The sequence below is a fragment of the Phaethon lepturus genome, unplaced genomic scaffold (assembly GCF_000687285.1).
Source record: "Phaethon lepturus isolate BGI_N335 unplaced genomic scaffold, ASM68728v1 scaffold32740, whole genome shotgun sequence".
NCBI lineage: Eukaryota > Metazoa > Chordata > Aves > Phaethontiformes > Phaethontidae > Phaethon > Phaethon lepturus.
The window spans coordinates 31,615-49,986 of NW_010513237.1; the positions used below are offsets into that span (position 1 = coordinate 31,615).

Consider the following 18,372-nt stretch of genomic DNA (forward strand, 5'->3'; position numbering starts at 1 on the left):
GGAACAAAGTTGTGCTTAACCCGAGCTTTCTTAAAAGGATCATACCTGCTTTCTCCAGCAGCCTGTGTTGTCCTTCCCCAAACCATGTAACACTGGAGAATCCAAGCGCCATATGCTGTTTCCAGTGCCTTTTCATTTTTACAGTGAGACAAAACTGTGCAAGGAATTCCCCCCATAGATGTGCAGCCATGGGGGAAAGCTGAGAAAGCCCAGGCATGGTTTTCTCAGATATTTTTCCAACTGGATCCCATGGTGTATCACCAGCAGTGACTGATGTTGTTTTGTCATGACCTAGGCAACCTTTTCAGCATGCCTGAGAAATAGTCCTCTGCTGGGTATCTACAGGGCAACTGCAGATATTTGGTTTATGAAGTTTATGATAGCGATAGTTTGGTTTTTTGAAGCTTGGTTTATGCCATTCCCGTATTGTGACAGATCCTTCATCCTGAAACATGGCTTAGGACCAATCTCAAGATTTGTCCCAAGGGTTTGGAAGCAATTTGATACCAAATATTCTAGAGAAATTTCTCTTTATTTAGCAGAAGTCCAGCAGACTTAGGAATGTTAGTCCTTACAGTCTGTCTGTAATTGAGTCGCGTTCTTCCAGGGAATGTAGGAATGACAGCCACCCTAACTGGCATCTGTAGGAAAAAGACATGTTACAGGTTTGTGTGAATGTCTGTTGGATCCCATGACCAGCCCTTAATCGCTACTGCTTTTGAAGTGCCTTTGCTAGACTCTAGTGGGCAAGAGATATTTGGAGCTGCTCTGTGCTGCTTCTTGCAGGGAAGGTATGCAGTGGATAGTGGTGGCCAAAAGATTTGATCTCAGTGTGCAAAGTGAGGATGCTCCACAGGGTTGGAGTATACTGGAGCAGGTGACTGGCAAGAAACTAATGAAACACAGGATCGATAGCTTAAAAATGGAAGAATAATAGAGTAATTAATTTACTGACTGGATGCAGATTGTTAGGCCATTCCCCTAATATGAACATACTAGAACTCTGAAATATTTTCAGCTATGATACTTAGTAAGTATTTCTGCCAGAAAAATAAGCATTGCAGATACTGTTATTCCAAGCCAGAACAGCATCTTTCTCTAGTTGTTGCTTGGCTCATCTGAGCTTGCACCCAAGAAGAAAAATTAGATCTGGAGTCTTCTCTGTGGCTGGTAAGGATCACATAGTGATCCTTTGCAGATGTTTCCATATAAGGTTGATTTTGCAATTCCCTCACTTCCCTCTTCTAAGGAGCAATCCTCTTCTAGAAGATCTGTAATTAGTCTTATTTTCTGCAAGTGAGCTCTGAAGCTCACACTGAATCCCCGCCCTCATTAGGTGAGGAGGCTCCATGGCATCTTAGAACAGAGTTGAAAAAAAAGAAGAGGAAAAGAGCAGAATTTCAGGCTGTCTTAAAGCTAGTTTAATTCCACAACCCATCATTAAAACTTGATTGTACTCTGCTACTGCAGAGAGAATGCCTTGTGTAGAGAACTCTGCAAAAGTTTTCCCCTTTTAGAGTCAGCCAACTGCTGATTACCATTGCTGTCCTGAAGGACTTTCTGAGCAGAAGAAAGGTTTAAAGCTAACGAATATGGTTTTCACATACTGCATTTGAGCTTTCAAGTTAATGTGAGCTTCTTAGAAAGGAGGACTTCCGCACTTGCAGCAGCCATAGCCTTCACAGTCACAAGTCTACATCATCAGCAATTGTGGTATAAGCTGGGACATACCCTTTGTTAATCTGGGGACTTCTTGGGTTAATGAAAGAAGTCGAAGGCTCTGCAGAAAGAATGATTAAATTGTCATGTTATGCAGTGCATAGCATGTTAATCTTTTCTAGTGCATCTAAAATGGCATTTGGATTACTTAAACTGACTGTAACTTAGGGAATCTAATCCCTGGGGTAGATGACTAAATTCAAATCCCAATGCTTTAATAAACTTAATGGGGAAAAATCTATAAATCAGTTCTGTGTTTATTTTGTTTTTATTTTTCTTACCCTGGAATTGGCTGCAACTGGGGACCTTGAAACAAGGCCAATCTGAGTCAGAATGCTTATGCCAGCATTACTGGAAGTGTTTCACCTTGCTCCGTGGGGTTGGAATATAGGTTACTTGTCATCCCTGCCTACTTGTGAACTGTTTAGAAGAAGGAATTGTCTTGCCACAAAGATACGTTAGCTGATGTTGGTGCATGTTATATCTTTCAGGTTCCTCTGTGACAGTCAGAAGGATTTGGATGAGCTGCTGGATTGTCTGCACCCTCAAGGAGTAAGAGAGAGCCAGTTAAAGGAGCGTTTGGAGAAAAGGTGAGCCTGCTCTTTTTTCTGTCTGCCCGCTCAAAGTCGAAGTGTATCCACGTCACAGCAAGCCTTTTCATTCCTGGGGCAGCGTTCTGCACTTTGCTTTGATTGTGCCTGTGCCGAAGAGGGGAGGATACTGAGGATGAGAAACTGCTGTTTTTCTTGGGGAGTAACTGCAGGTTCTTGATAAGTAATGCCCTAAATTGAAGAGGTTCTGTTAGTCTTGAAACTGCTCCTTGCAACTGGAAACAAAGGCAGTGCTGTTTCACTCGCAGAGACAGAGCTACCATGTGCTTTCAAGCATCTTTCAAAAAATGTTCTGCACTGGTGGAGCATGTAGATCACGCTAGATATTGTTGCTGCCCCAGTGCCTGCAGAGCTCACAAGGCACTGGCCTGCATGTATTCAAAGGTTGGTTTTGATTTTTCCAGGTATCAGGACATCACGCATTCTATCCATTTGGCGCGGAAACAGAACCTGGGCCTCAAATCCTGTGATGGCAACCAGGAACTGCTGAACTATCTCCGAAGTGATCTAATTGAGGTTGCAACTCGGCTGCAAAAAGGAGGGCTGGGATATGTTGATGTGACACCAGAATATGAAGCAAGAGTGAGTGAACAGGCAAAGTAGTACTGAGCAAGACAAATGTGAGCTGATACTTTCTGTGGAAGGTCTTGAGTCTTTGGTCTCCTCAGACAAGAGGATCAGGAAAATCAGTTTTCTCTCTTTCTAAACTATTATTTCAAGATTACACAGCTGCTGCATTGAGGTCCTTTTGGTGTAGGTGGGTCATAGTTTTGGAGCTAGGTGTCCTGCACAGCTGTAAACGTGGTGGGCTTGTTTATGGAGCGTTAGCAGAACTCTTTGTAGCTGATTTTTCTTAGCAGAACTCTTTGTAGCTGATTTTTCTTAGCAGAACTCTTTGTAGCTGATTTTTATTAGCAGAACTCTTCGTAGCTGATTTTTATTAGCAGAACTCTTTGTAGCTGATTTTTAGCTTCTGTGTCAAAGCCAGCATATCTTCTTGAGACAGCAGTTTTCCATTTTGGACTCTTTTTTTCATAAATTCAGACCATTTTAGACCTGGGGTAATGATTGTGTCCCAGTTCCAGGACCAAAAGGATGTTCTGTTCATGGGTGTATCAGCACAAGGAAGCTACTGTGCAGTGAACTAAAGTATGAATTTTTAATGCTCTGACTAGTTCAGCCTAACTCGCATGAGCATTACTGGTGCACGTGTCTTTAGGAGGGGATAAATCTGCCTGGTGTGGGTAGAGTACACACTCCTGTGACTAGTGCATGCTCCTGCTACCAAAGAATGGCACTCCTCTCAGCCTGCTGTCATAGGAGAGGTGTTCCAGCCTTCTGATCCTTTCTGTGGCCTCCTCTGGACCCTCTCTGACAGGTCCATGTCTCTCCTGTGCTGAGGGCTCTGGAGCTGGACGCAGCACTGCAGGGGGGTCTCCCCAGAGCGGAGCAGCGGGGCAGAATCCCCTCCCTCAACCTGCTGGCCGCGCTGCTTTGGGTGCAGCCCAGGATACGGTTGGCCTTCTGGGCTACAAGCGCACATTGCTGGCTCATGTCCAGCTTTTCATCCACCAGGACCCCCAAGTCCTTCCTGGCAGGGCTGCTCTCCATCCCTTCATCCCCCAGCCTGTACTGATACCAGGGGTTGCCCTGACCCAGGTGCAGGACCCTGCACTTGGCCTTGTTGAACCTCATGAGGTTCACATGGCCCCATTCCTTGAGCTTGTCCAGGTGCCTCTGGATGGCATCCCGTCCCTCAGGTGTGTCAACCGCACCACTCAGCTTGGTGTCATCTGCAAACTCACTGAGGGTATGTTCAATCCCGCTGTGTCATGGATGCGATCATTCAACCAATTCCTCATCCACCCAACAGTCTACCCATCAAATCCATAGCAGTATGCTGATTCCATAACCATGTATGGTAGGTGATAACAGGGCATTAATATCACATGTATCCATTTGCAGGACAAACCCACTTAAAACAGCACAGAGAGTGATGTCCAACTGTTATGTAATCATATGCTCTTCATAACAGGTATACTCACTGGAGAGCTTGAAGGATTTTGGGGAGTGTGTGATTGCACTCCAAGCTGGTGTTGTTAAGAAGTTTCTGCAAGGTTTCATGGCCCCCAAGCAGAAGAGAAGGAAACATCAAGGAGAGGACTACATTGCCAAGGCTGAGGAGATAGATGAAGACAAGAAAATGGCAGAAGAAGCTAAGGTATTGTTCACTTCATGGCTCTGTTTTGGTCTTGTAATGTAAGTCTTTGAGCAGAGACATACATTTCATTGGATACTAAATCCTGAGCAGCTTCTCCCCGTTCCAAGTTTGGAGAGCAGTGGGTTTGTTGTTTATGGGGACAGGTGTTCCCTGTTTATTTTGAAGAGTAAAGGTACTGGCAAAATGAAAATTATACTGAGGAATTACAGTTAATTTTCTCTCTGTGAACAGGAAATGGGTCAAGTCAAATATTTTACTTCCTTCATGCAGTTCCTCACACAAGTTGGGTACTTTATTAAAAGCATATTATGGAGCATTTTTACAGAACTTAATAGGAGTTGTATCTGTCAGGGAGGACTGATGGTGGCTTAATGCTTTTGATCTGTAAAGAGGAGGAGAGACATGTTGAGCTTTTGGTGACTGCAAGGGAGTTAAGTTCAGGTAAATATCAGTGTTACGCAAGAAGAGACACAAGTCATCGTATGCATGGAGACACCTACAGAAGATGCCAAACTGTGAGTTGCACACAGTTTGTCTGGACATCTGGACAAATAAGCCATATATGCCTACGATAGAAAAGTGGTATTGTGAGGGTAAATGCATAGCATTCCAAGACAAAGCTCAGAAGGGATGGAGAAGAGCTGTGAAGGATTTGGTAGGGTCTTACAGGCAGTTGAGCTGTACCAGTGTTTCATCCTAAAAGGAATACTAGTACTCGTGGGTAGTTTCTATGTACTGAGTTGAATGGGACATTAGTGACCCTTGACAAGACTTTCCCCACTGGCCCCTGCAAAGTGCTCTGACCTGTCTGATCACTGACTTCAGCAGAAGTAGCAAGATCAGAATTGGATCAATAGAAGCATTTGAAATTCCCAACTTAAAAAAGAAATATTAGATGCTTGACTGGTGCTGACGTGTGGGTTTTTTGTGTTTTTTGTTTAAAGCTCCTGTCAGTGTATGCTGAACCCTTGTTTGAACATAAGTCTTTGCTATGCTGTGGCATTGCCATGTTAGCAGGATAGGCACTTAGAAATTTTCACATTCCTCAGTTGTCCTGAAGCATTTAAACTTTGCTGACTTTTCATCTTACAGTCTTTAGTGCAAAGGGAATAAAAGGCTACCTTATCCTAAAAGCTATCAGCAGAATACAGAGCTGTAAAATCTGTTATGTCTGGGACAAAAAGGACCTGGATCATCACATTTCCTGTATCTACAGCAACACCGTATCATGCCTTACTCTCATGTGTCTTACAGCTATAACCATAAGGGTTATACCTGTAGAGCATGCCTTAAGAGTAACATCAGATTTACTACAATATCTAAATGGGTAGTAATTCAGCAGCGTGAGCTCTGTATTTGAACCCCGGTCACTCTGTACTATTGCTAAAGCTATATCGGATTTAAAACCCAAGCTTTTATTTGCCTGAAAATTGAGCCATTTTGATCATGAATAATTTGTCTAAAGTGACTGCATACTTAGCTATACAGCTCAGCCTTATAGGTACACAGGTTTCAGTATTGCCTGTCTGAGTGTGTAGTCATGCAGGTCTCTGCCCGGGGCACCGGCTTTTGTGTTGTGCCGATGTCTCTGGAACATTTATTTATGCAGTGCCTTCTTTATCTGGCTCAGAGTTTTCTAGACATTTATGGTCATACAAGCAATGTTCAACTTTATTGTTGGGTTTTTGGTTTTGTTGTTTAATTTGGGTCGTCTTTTTTTTTTTTTCCTCAGTTTATCTGGAATGAGCTTTCTTTATTGCTAAAGCAGAAAACATTTATAGATGACCTTGAAAGAGCAGCCCACATTTTAGATATAGTTATCGAATAAAAAAATCCACAGCTTACTGTTAGGCTTTTAGAGACAAATCTCCTGCATAGGCCAAGAATTATGAAGTCTTTTAGAGCCAGAACTGCACTGAGAGTACCAGGTAAAATACAGCATAGCTGTACTGGAAAAACATACTTAATGTACTTACAGACTATACGAGCAAAATTGCAGTCCTGCGGTATGGTTATGTCTCATTTTTCCTGTGAGAAACAAGTTATGGCTTAATAGGCACCCATTTGCTGACATAATTGTCTATACTAAGGGTTCCTGCTGGCTCAGCTATATAGCTAGAGATCACGCTGAGTGGCAAAAGATTGCAATGTAGACCTCGCTTATGGCTGTTTCTGATAGTCGGTCTTGTGCCCCTGTGTTTATGCAAATGTTCCCATTTCATTGGCAGTAGCACTCTGGACTATCCCAGAATAGGACTGGGAATATGTGACCTCTTTGCAGTGTGACATTGCAGCACAATTGCCTGAGCACAGTGAGGAGCACGGGTAGGTTATCCGCCTCCGCTGCTTGCTGTCGGCGGTGTTTGCCAGGGAAAAGGCTAAGTCAGTCTTCACCTGCAGACAGTACCTCAAAGAGCAGATTCACAACCAAGCAGTTACAGTTTCAGCTGTTCAGAGGGATTTCTGTCCCCTTAGGATACCAGGTGAGAGCCTTCCTAGTTGGAGGTTTGTCCACCTTCACCAAAGCAGGCATTTTTTGTCACTCTGAAGTTGAAATGTGACTGAGGATTTCTCCTCTAGTATTTTTGTGGGGGTTTTTTGTTTTCCCTAATGGATTGCTCCTCTCCAGTCAGGAGGGTATTTAAGTAACGTCTTTCCTGTTTTGCCTAGTTGGCAGTCTGAACTCCCTTGGTAATGGTACTGCTAAAATGCCATAGTCTCATGATGCTTGGGAAGCAAGGCTAAAAATCTGTTAAATTCCACAGTCTTGGGGAGAAAAATCTAAGCAAAACTTGCCAACAGCTTTTGCAGATTTATCTTGGCCCGGCAGTTACCCAGTATATTAACAGCAAAACCCATGGAACAGTTACTTGGAAAATCAATTACACAGTATGTGAAGCACCTCAACAATGTTCTGCAAAGAAATAGCACAGTGCTGTGTGATCTGCCACAGTAGGCTGTGCAGGTTTCCGTTTGTCTAGAATGTCTTGGGCTCCAGGTTCCACGCTAGGAATGGCAGCAAGGATGTTGGCATTTTAGAACAGATCGTGTGTTTTTCCAAGCATCTAATATATGCTGTGCTTCCTCAAATTCAGTGGGAGGAGAATGTGCAACTCTGCAAAAATCCTGGGTTTTGTTTGGCTCCCAAATTGCTGTCAGCTGCAGAGTTTAGGTTTTCCCATCTGACACTTCACTGTTTGTTTTTTTCATTCTCCTGGGGTAGAAGAACATGAACTTGAGTCCTATTATGTCCCTGTCATGTCTAGGCCATCACCTCATTGTTGTAAAGCAAAGGATTAACATTGGAGTTGAACATGCAGGGGCTCTGGATTATTTCTCTGTTCTGGTGCATTTCCGATTTACCGCAACGTTGTTTCTAAACCTCCAGAGCTGAGTTTGAGATTTCGCATGTGGCTCGCTATGTGCAGACTCCAGCAGTTGCCTTGGTGCAAATCTCGGGTTTAATGCTTTCATCCTCACTTGCAGCTAATTCTGGGATTTCACATGCGCTGAGGTCATCTTGTCTCAGGAAAGCAGCTGGTTTCATATTTGGGGCTCCAAATACTTTGCCTGTCAAATCTGATTGTAGCTGATGTCATGGTGGTCCCCTTTCCCAGCTGAGCAGCTCGGGGGACCAGGAGGACCAAGCGTGTGGTGGGTCCTGCTGATGCTCCTGAGTGTCTGCAGTACCCACTGGAGGGCAGCACAGGCTGCTCTGATCCACCACGCTCAAGTGGTGCTGCCAGCTGCCTCCTAACTTTCATCGCACGTTTTACAGTGCTAGATTTCTGCCTTTTATTTTCTTAGCCTGATGATTATTTGGGTTAGACTTTCAGAGCAAGAATTTAGTGGAGTTCACATAGGTTGTTTCAGCCTGGCCACGAAATGCAAAAGGGCTCTACTGTTATGAACAAACGGTCTGATCCAGTGAGGCTGGTTATGGATAAACCGCAAATAGGACTGCTGAGGCTATATAGAAGGAAAGAAATAGAGTTGAGTTTTGGTTATTAAGGACCCCAGCTAAAGGATATAAAAACATCTTCAGACTGTAGCAAGCTGTGTCTGTGTGCTTCGTTGTAAGTTGTTAGGTCTGTCTGCAGGTTGCTTCAGCCATGGAGAAGTGGAAGACAGCAATCCGTGAGGCCCAGACCTTCTCCCGTATGCATGTGCTGCTCGGGATGTTGGATGCCTGTATCAAGTGGGATATGTCGGCAGAGAATGCCAGATGCAAAGTGTGTCGCAAGAAAGGTAACGTAACAGTCAGACGCTGTCACCTCTCCATGCCCTGCTTAGGCAACATGCCCTTGTAGTCTGTCACTCTGTCTTTGGCTGTATTTTGAGTTTTGAAGGTCAGGGTTTAGTTAGAAGCATTGATCTCACAGCAGCATTTGACCCTGAATCCAATAAACCATTCTTACGAAACCAGTCCACAGTCTTGCAGAACATTGGAGAGCTGCTATCCCCTGGATATGTAGAGTACTTGGACACAAGTCATCTACAAATCCTTCTGGGAAGATGTGCCACTGTCCGTTCCCTGGTTTCATTTTTGAGTTGGAATGGTCTTTGGGTCTCTGAGCCTTGTCAGTTAATCCCATCTTTCACAGAAGGAATGAACAAGGAGAGGTTGGGAAGGTCATTATCCTTTGTAGCCGAGTGGGAGAGAGAGGTGGGGTGATGCTGCTTTGAGGCTGGAGTGGAACTGCTTGATGAGCTGAAAGAAGCAAACTCTTTGTCTCTTGTGTAAGAGCAGAGAAACTAAGCTGTATGCCTTTGGCTGCTGCTCTGATAAGGCTGGGAAAATAACCAAAAAGGAGACAAGGGGCCACCTTCTCTGTATGCACTATAGGATGAAAGGCTTTAGAGTCTTGAAGGTGGAGAGGGAAGTAGAAGGGGTATCACCAGTGACGGAGTGCTAGTATTTGTTCTGCCACAACCTCTCCTTTTGCAAGCAAGCCTGTAGGAGAGAGCTTGGTAGTGCATTCTGCCTCATCATGTGCTTTTTGTCTCACTTTCCATTTGCTGAAACACTAGTGGGAAATGAGGACAGACAGACCTCTGGAGGAATGCTGGGCCACTTTTGTTTACCAGAAGGCTATGCCATCCACCTCTTCAAAGAAATAAGGGCTGAATTGGTGCAACATCCTCCTTCACTGTGGAACCTCAGGGATATTCCAAACCAATGCAAAAACTGTCTGCTCTCCTGTTGAGAGGGTATTCTAGCGAGATGTAAGAGGATGCTCACCTGAAACTATTACAGATTATAGTTACACAGAATTTAGGAACCGGAATGTTGGAGAAAGAGATGGCAGGCTCTCTGCACTTGTGTTTTTTTCCTTTTCAGTAAGTGAAATAGCTGGCTCAGGACTGTCTCCCTGTTTCCCTGCATCAGTGAGAAGCACAGAGAGACCAGTTCTGCTGCATACTGGTTTTCTTGGTGGGCTTGCTACCTTAAGTAGAAAGAAGATGCTGTGCAGGTTGACCGGGTTGAAGCTACAATAAGAATAGCTGCATTCATAGCTTCTTGCTAGGCTTTTGGGCATCACTGTAGCAAACTTCTCTTTCCATTGAGATTTAGCCTGGGTGGAACCTATCTGGCAGGTTTCTACCTTTGCCTCAAATGAAATCTTTGCAGGGCAAGGGACTTTGCATTGTTTTGCTTGTTTTTAAATGCTGCTGGTTTCCACTGCAGTGGTGGACCAAAGAAGGAAGGGTCCCTGCTGTCAGAGGATACTTTGCATCTTTCTCTTGTTTTGTCCTGACCTCCAGTGCTGCAGCAGCTTCTGCTTCTCGGGTAGAGTGAGGCTGTGGCACTCATTTACAAGCAAGTTGCACTCTCCTAGGTGAGGATGACAAGCTGATCCTGTGTGACGAGTGTAACAAAGCCTTCCACCTGTTTTGTCTGAGACCGGCGCTCTATGAGATACCAGATGGTGAATGGCAATGCCCAGCGTGTCAGCCTTCCACTGCCAGGCGCAACTCACGGGGCAGGTGAGTGACCTTCCTTTCCTTTGCGTTGCCACTGATGCACAGTTCTAGCCATGCGTTCACAAGATGACCAAAACTGCCCGAAACAGAGGGCCTTTAAAAGGTTTGGAATTACCTAGTTAACTCAATTGCACTAGCACACTAGAAAAGCAATTTTTTCAGGCTGTAACTTTAGCACACCTGTGTTGTACTGACCCATGACAACTTCAGGAGTTTTAATAAATAACTTACATGTGGCAGTGAAAACATGCACAAAATATCAACCAGAATTGGATATGCTAAAGGCTATTATTTTCTTTGATTGTGCAGCTAGTTGGATTGCTTTTCATGGGAGTGTAGTTGATAGCACTGCAGCTCTGTAGTCCACTGGGCTGTTACTGTTGTGTTTGTGTCAAGTTAGAGCAGACGTTACTCCAGGCTGCAGCTCAGCCCCTACTGTGCTACTAAAAATCAGGCTACAAAATGCCACTCTGATGGTTTTCTGGACCTGATAAACCTTAACAAGGCAGGAGTCCTCACTGGGCTACCGAGGGAACATGATTTGAGGAAGAATCAAAGTTGTTCTATGCAGCAGAAATCAGTACTTACCTCCTGACAGCAAGGGGTTGAACTGGTTTTGGAATTGCAAGCTTAAAGTTAAATGTATGTGAGATATATTTCTCTGTTTACAATGTATGTCCTCTGCTGATTGTGACTGTGCTGCATCTACCTGCCTGTCAGCAAGGTCAGGCTATCAACTGGCATCTGAAGCACAAGCAGTGGACAAACAGATCCTCCCCTCCAGGGCAGCAGCACAATAAGAGGTGTACTAGCTTGTAACACGCAGGTGGTGTATGGCCTTAAGAGTATTACTTACTCCCTGGGCACCATTTAAGAGTTCATCAGGCTTGTCCAAAAATGACAGGGCTTCAATGCAGCTGTTCTAGCCTGAGATCATGGTTACTTTGATGTGGCAGAGTCACCTGCAAGCTGCTTGGCTCCTGGACGAGAGCCATCAGGTGGGGTAACACCTGTCTTGTTATCTGCTTTCTGCTCTTGTCTTCCTAGCTGAGGCAGGAAAAAAATGTCAGCCTGGGAGCAATTTTGTCCCCCCTATACTGTGGGAGCTTATTTTTATTCCTTTTACTGCTCAAGATTCTCTTTCTCCAGAGGATTGAGACTCCCACAATAGCTTTGCCTTTGTCCTCTTTTGCCTATGCGTGCTGTTTCGTTTTCCTGTTTTTGTAATAGTTTGAATACTTTAACAGATACAAGCAAGAAGTCGCAACTGTCCTGGGCAGGGAGTCGCTGTGGCTTCTGGCATCAGCACATAAGGAGCCTGATGCTCTGCTCACTCATAAGTACGAGCTTAGTTATGAACAATACTAAATGAAGTCTTTTTCCTATAATGCACATGCAAGTGGCATGACAGTGGAAGGAGATAATAGGAAAATATTCCAGCAGAAACAAAAAAGGCCCCCTTTTGAAACTACTTAGGCCAGGCCTGCAGACCTGGGTGAAACAAGCAGCATGTCCTCTCAGGGAAAAGTAATTGCACAGCAATCACAGTCTTAAAATACGTTATCACGTGGTTAAGGTGCCTAGAACGGCAAAAAAAATAGACAGATTCTGCTGTTGGAGATTTTCAGCCCAGATGTTCAGACGATAGCCAGGGAAGCGCCCTTTTAGCTGTAGGTACAACTTGATACTCTGAAATATAGCAGACTGCTTCAGTCTGAGACTGGGTGTTTATTTTACGTTGAGGTGGTCAACAAGTCTCTACCTGTGAACAGTACACAGGGCCCAGGGCCTCTGATGCCCAGGCTCTGGTACAACAAATATGTTTACCTGACTTACTCTAGGAACTATGCAGAGGATTCTGCTGAAGATGAAGGGGAAGAAGGTGAGGAAGGTTCTGATGAACCAGATGCTGAGGAGGAAGAAGAGGAGGAAGAAGATTATGAAGTTGCTGGACTGAAATGTAAGGCTTTAACCATGGAGGAAAGTAATAGAAAATAGTAAGACTCTGCCTTCAGTGTCCAAAGGTTTGATCCCTTTTGGGGCTTGTGCTTTTCTTCACACAGTACGGCTTCTTACTTGGAAACATTGGGAGATGTCACAGGGGAAGGCTGTGGTGGTGCTGTATGTTACCTGGGGAGCAGGAGTGAGCTCTCGTCCCTTTGTGATAGGGTCAGCGCTAGCAGAGATCGAAACTGCAGTGAGCTCTCGCTCGCAACCCAGTCACTGCCCTGGGAACACTGCTGAGACCATTAAGAACGCTGCGAGGCGGACAGCAGAGGCTGCAGCAGGGCAGGGTGAGGCAGCAGCATTATCAGTTACTGGTATTGGCAGTCTCTGTGCCTACAGAGTTTGTTGGTAAGCTGGGTGCTGTTAGTAGATGCTTACGGAGCTTTAACCACAACGCCCGTCCTCACTTTTTCCCTTCCCACCAGCTCATAAATGCAGGATTTCTAGTGATTTGGCAAGTAGGCATTTTCAAATAGTAGGACTAGCACTTCCTTTGCCCATTCCTGTGGGAAGGCACAGTATTAGAGGTGTAGTGTGGCTTGGACTGCCAGCACCCTTTGGTTGCATACTGAGACTACTTGGGATGCATACTTAGCTCATTCCTGTGCAGCTGAGTGGAATAAAATAGCATTTCCTAGACTCCTCAATGACTGCTTGTCCACTTAACCACTTTTTAGTATGTGTATCCACTTTGTTTTTAGGGAAATTTGACTCTGTCTCATCTGGGCAACTTGATGCACTGAAAAGATCAATGTTGGAATGGCACGCTGCCAGCATTCGCTTTCTGTCAAAATGCCCTTGACTTACATAAAATTAACTTCAGAGTGTCTTAACCAGGGCAGATGGTGGAATCTGGAGACTAGGACCCAAAGGATTATCCCATGTTCTTTCAAGGGTTTACATCCAAATCTGTCAGTCTCGATTCCTCTGCTTTATTCTGGTTTCAGGGATGTTCACTGATACCCTGGCTATGGACACTGCTTGTTGTTCTGTGGTGTATCCATGTCCACACTTGGAGAGTGTTCAGCCTATGTTGCATGGCCAAGTCAGGAGCTGAGCCAAGGTTTCCAAACAATAGCAAAAGAGGGTTACAGTCACTAAAAATAAAGTGCTAAATGCAACCCCTGGTTTTAAAGAGCATTAACATGGAAAGGTCACTGTGGAAAACTTTTGTTTTAATAGAGAAGTCCTATTAATCCTTGTGGCGTTTATCCTGAGGGATATAAAATGTTGGATTGTCAGACATTTAACACATGCGGCACACTTGACACACAAGCAGAGCAACAGCAGGCAGACGTCCCACTGCCCTGACACACGCTTCTCATGCGGGGGGCCCGGCGAGATGATTTATTGGACAGGGCTGGATTAGAGGACGCAGATGAAGTGTACAGTGTGCTGGATACAGCTTGCTCAAGCAGTTGTGACCAGGTGGAAGGAGCTTGGCTGGGGAAGAAGACTAACACGTTCTCCTGATACAGAGGGGTCATGGGAGAAACTTAAGACAAGGGAGTGCGTCAGCACGCTTGCATTTCCATCAGTGTGAAGCTCTGACAGGCAGGCTTAACAAACGGGCAAGTGCCCTTCTGTGGGGTACAGTGCAGCAGCCCTGGTCTTGGGGAATAAAATCTCATTGTTTCCCACTTGCAGCACATGGAGCAGCTCCCGGCTGCAGTAACTTGACACTCTCCCTGCACACAGTTCACTTTTCAGGGGGGCTTAGCAACTGGCTTATCCCACTGTGTGGGCCACTTGTAAATGCTTGGAAAAGCACCCACCCCTAAACCAGTGAGGAGCAAGGGGGCAGCAGGAAACCGGGGAAACTTCAAGTTTCTGCTCCTGGTGCTTTCAGAAAGGATGTCACAGATACATTTGAGACGACTGCCTGTGCTTCCTCTGCCTTCCCTCTAGCCTCGATGCATCAGGGTCTCAGCACTTGGTTCTGCAGGCAGAGGGGCTTGCTATTACAGCCCTGGGCAAGCCTGACCTGCAGCAGAGAGGCTGGAAGCTCCCAGGTCTCCCTCAGAGCTTGAGGGTCTGTGGGTGCTGTTGGCTGGTGTGTGTGACCACCCTTTAGCAGAAGGCTGTTGCCAGACCGCAATGGCCACTTTTTGGACAGGAGGCAATTTAGCCATGTATCTCATCTGGAGAGGGTATCAAGAGCACAGCTGACATGAGCATGTGCTGTGTGAGGACAGGCTGACAAGAAGCTGGCTCGCTGCAGTCCTCTGTGGGTTCGCTAGCTCCTCTGTGCTGTGAGTGTCTGCCTGGTGTGTACGGCTGGGCAAATGGCTTATGATCTCTGCTTCCAGGTTAACCCATTCCTCTAAGCCCATGGCTTATATGTTTCAGTGAGACCCAGAAAGGCACCCCGGGGCAAGCAGAGCACAGCCATGTACTCCTCGAGGCAGGGAAGGCACCAAAGGAAAAAGCAGTCGCTGCACCCTGCCCGGGGACCCCGGCAGCGGGCTGCACCTGTCAACGGCGCAGACATTGATGAGCTGGTAAGAGCCAAACTGCTCCCCGGAGGCTGCTCACATCGTGAGTTATAAATGAAACAGGTGTCAAGCTTCCTCCCCTTCCCAAAGACATACCCTGAATCGTATTGTGAAACCCGGCTGGGCTGGGGGCGGGTTAACAAAGGAGGCATATCCTTAAGGGCCTGGTACAAACGGAGCACAGATATGCCAGGCATCTTTCCCCAGCCGCTTTCACACATTGTCCCCCTTGAGTAGCAGGCAGCCTGCAGCTTGTTAAAGGGTTTTAAATAGTGTCCATATGTCTCTGCAGAGAGGTGGGGGTACTGAGGGGGTCCTGGATGGTCAGAGAATGCCAGCAATGTTGGACCCTTGCTCCCCAGCCTTGGCCGTTTTCTGACAGTTGTTGTCCCTATAGTCACTCCCCAGTCTCCAGGACATAATTTGGCTGGTTTAGGTTTCACTTGACATTTAAAGAATAAAACCTTATGCTCCCGAACAGAGCATTTTGTGTGTGCGTGCATGCGAGGTGGGGTGGAGCTGCAGCGTGCTGTGCTGTTTGTCCTGGTGGAGGGACACACCACAGGGGATACACCAGGATACTCTAGCCCCGTGGGCCATGTCATGACCGTCTGCTAGGTCTGCCATCTGTCCACTGACCAGCACTAGTAGTGCTGGTGTATCCTGTCACTCTTCCTGAGCAGTCTTGATAATGGTCTTTGGGCTCACTGCTTCTTGTGCTTCTTGCGTGGGTGGGCTAGCTAGTGGATCTGCAGCGTCCTTTTAGCTGGTCTGTGTTACAGATTGGAGGGCAACCAAGCCAGCAAGCCCAGTATGGGCTGCCATAGCCAGCTCACAGGGAGACTCAAGTGGAGAAAATCTTACAGGAACAGCTGGGTCAGGATCTCTGACAAAACACTGACTTGGGGAAAGACCGCTGTGCTGGGACTCTTTCACTTAATTGTCCTGGGAAGAGACCGAAGATGTCTCAGGAATGGTGCCCTGTGTTGTGGAGCCTTCCCATCATCTGACATACCTAAGCAGCGATGCCTTGTGAGCTGTGTGCTCAGAGCTGAGGGGATGTTCCTGTGCTGGTGGCTGACCTGCTGCAGATCCCTGGGCAAATGGCTGACCTTGTGTTCAGCCTGTGTACAGGACAGCAGTGCTGGAGGCATCAGCTGCTCTTTGGTATTTGAAATGGCATGGTCGGCTCTGCAGTGTCGGTACAGCAGCACAAGTGCTTTCTCCCTCTACCTCTCGCATGCTGTCTGCCAGAGGCTCGGAGAAGGCAGGGAGAGGGAATTTACACTCCATTTGCTGTCACTTATTCTTTGGCTGCTTGTTTTGACCATGCTGTCTTCGAACCTATCTTGAAAAAGCTTGCTGCCCCTGGAGGAAAGACAGGCTGCTCGTGAGCTATTCCCATCAGAGCTTCTGGATGGGGCTCCTGTTCTGTAACTCAAGCTGCCACTGCATGTCTTGGCTGTTACCATCAAAGGTCCCGCAGCAGAGCAGTTTGCCTCTTGATTATTGTGGAAGATGGCTGCATTCGAAAGACTTGAACTTTGTTTCTGCAGCAGTACTACATATCCCCACCTCTTGAGACGCTAGCTCGTAAGCGAGAAAATTGAAAAGCTCTGCTAAGAACCAGCTGCTTTGTCCTCAAAACCGTTTGCTGAACACTATGGCCTGCAGTGGTTCCCCTCCTTTTAACAGCATCCTTTGTGTGGGCAGGTCCTTCAAACAAGGAAGACGGCACGTCGCCAAAACCTCGAGTTGCAGAAGTGTGAGGAGATCCTCAGCAAGCTGATCAAGTACCGCTTTAGCTGGCCCTTCAGGTGAGGGCAGGTGGCCTCCTCCACGGGCGCAGGACTGTCTGCAGGCAGTGTGTAGGAGTGGGTTGGCAACGCTGCAGTCTTGCCGGATCCACTTGCTGGCTGCGAGACCAGGGTTTCAAAAGCCAGTTACAGATGGGAAGAAAGGGAGTGAAGCTGCTCCAGAAGAAACCACCATGCTCTCTCAGTCCTCTGCTGGACTGATGATGTGGGGCCCTTCTGAGGTGGTGTAACAGAGGGTGGTAGGCTGTGGGCTGAAGAGGGGAGGCTGGGGTGGGTGCTTTCTGCAGCCCCCAGGATTTTCAGGGTGCTCTGTAGGCATTGTGACAGAGAAGGTGGCTCTGCCACCTGCCAGTCCCCATGCCTGGACCAGCTCTCTGGGCAGAAGGACAAGCTGCTGTCCATCGTGCTGTGGCCACCGTGGGGCTGACACATCTGTAGCACTGTCAAGGTGCTGCTTTGGTTTGTTATGGCACTGGGGGGGTGCAGGTGAGGGCTGCTGCTCGAGCAAGGGGGGTGCGGTTGATTCTCGCTCCTCTACAGCTCTGCACTGCGTGCGGCCGGGGCCATCATTTTCCCCCTATCTTTGTGGCTCTTCGTTCGGCAGGGAGCCAGTGACCACGGAGGAAGCTGAAGATTACTTTGAGGTCATCAGCAACCCTATGGACTTCCAGACTATGCAGAGCAAGTGCTCTTGTGGCAGTTACCGCTCAGTGCAGGAGTTCCTGTCTGACATGAAGCAGGTGTTCTCCAACGCCGAGTGCTACAACGAGAGCAGGAGTCATGTACTGTCCTGCCTGGAGAAGACGGAACAGTGTTTGATTGACATGGTGCACAAACACCTGCCTGGCCACACATATGCACGCAGGAAACACAAGAAGCTCTCTGCCAGATGCCAGGGACTGGAGGAGCAGGAAGGGGACAGTGAGTCAGAGCCCCTTGAACATTCCCAGGGGCGGAAAAGGAAGAAATGAGGGATGGGGAGTCTAGAGGGAGAGCCAGAGCTGGAGCAGGCCTTCTGGTGCTGCTGGGCAGCAGGATGGGTTGTCTGGAGGGAGTTGGGAAGCAGCAGGCATGTCTGTTTTAATCCAGCCTTCCCTTTGGCCCGTCCTAGTTTTAATTTTTCTGCAATTTCCTCAAGTATTTGGTCATCCACTGAGTGAGCGGAGATGACTTACTGCTTCCTGCAAAATCCACAACGCTCTTAATGAGCCTGTCCTGCTAGGAGGGGGAAGGTGGGAGGGCAAGGGCTGGGCAGGGGAGCACGAAGCCTACTCCAGCTCAGGCGCTGTCGGCTTCCTTGGGATGAGCCGCTTCCTCCCCTCCGTGAGCAGCCAGGGCCGGAGTGCGGAGGGACCTCTGCCGTCTGCTGCCTGTGATGTGAAACCAGCCTTGAGCTGGTGCAGGGAGGGATCATATTGCTTCACGGAAGGACTGGGTGCGATCAGGCCAATGGGCGGCTAGTTCTTGTATGTATATATTTATATGGTGTTAATTCTGAGCCCCCAATGAAGGGCTGC

At 47.0% G+C, this 18,372-nt stretch overlaps 1 protein-coding gene across 1 annotated transcript in view; it reads left to right on the forward strand.

Moving 5' to 3' along the window:
• BAZ1B (bromodomain adjacent to zinc finger domain, 1B) overlaps positions 1-18,043 on the forward strand; it is a gene marked incomplete at its 5' end in the record, with an annotated part of 43,555 nt that extends 25,512 nt beyond the window's left edge. The window contains 9 exons of the mRNA XM_010289581.1: positions 2,211-2,309; positions 2,735-2,912; positions 4,366-4,551; positions 8,652-8,799; positions 10,392-10,539; positions 12,378-12,496; positions 14,893-15,044; positions 16,752-16,855; positions 17,460-18,043. Coding sequence (XP_010287883.1) covers positions 2,211-2,309; positions 2,735-2,912; positions 4,366-4,551; positions 8,652-8,799; positions 10,392-10,539; positions 12,378-12,496; positions 14,893-15,044; positions 16,752-16,855; positions 17,460-17,826 — 1,501 coding nt within the window. The remainder of the gene's footprint in view (positions 1-2,210; positions 2,310-2,734; positions 2,913-4,365; positions 4,552-8,651; positions 8,800-10,391; positions 10,540-12,377; positions 12,497-14,892; positions 15,045-16,751; positions 16,856-17,459) is intronic.
• Positions 18,044-18,372: the final 329 nt, after the last annotated feature.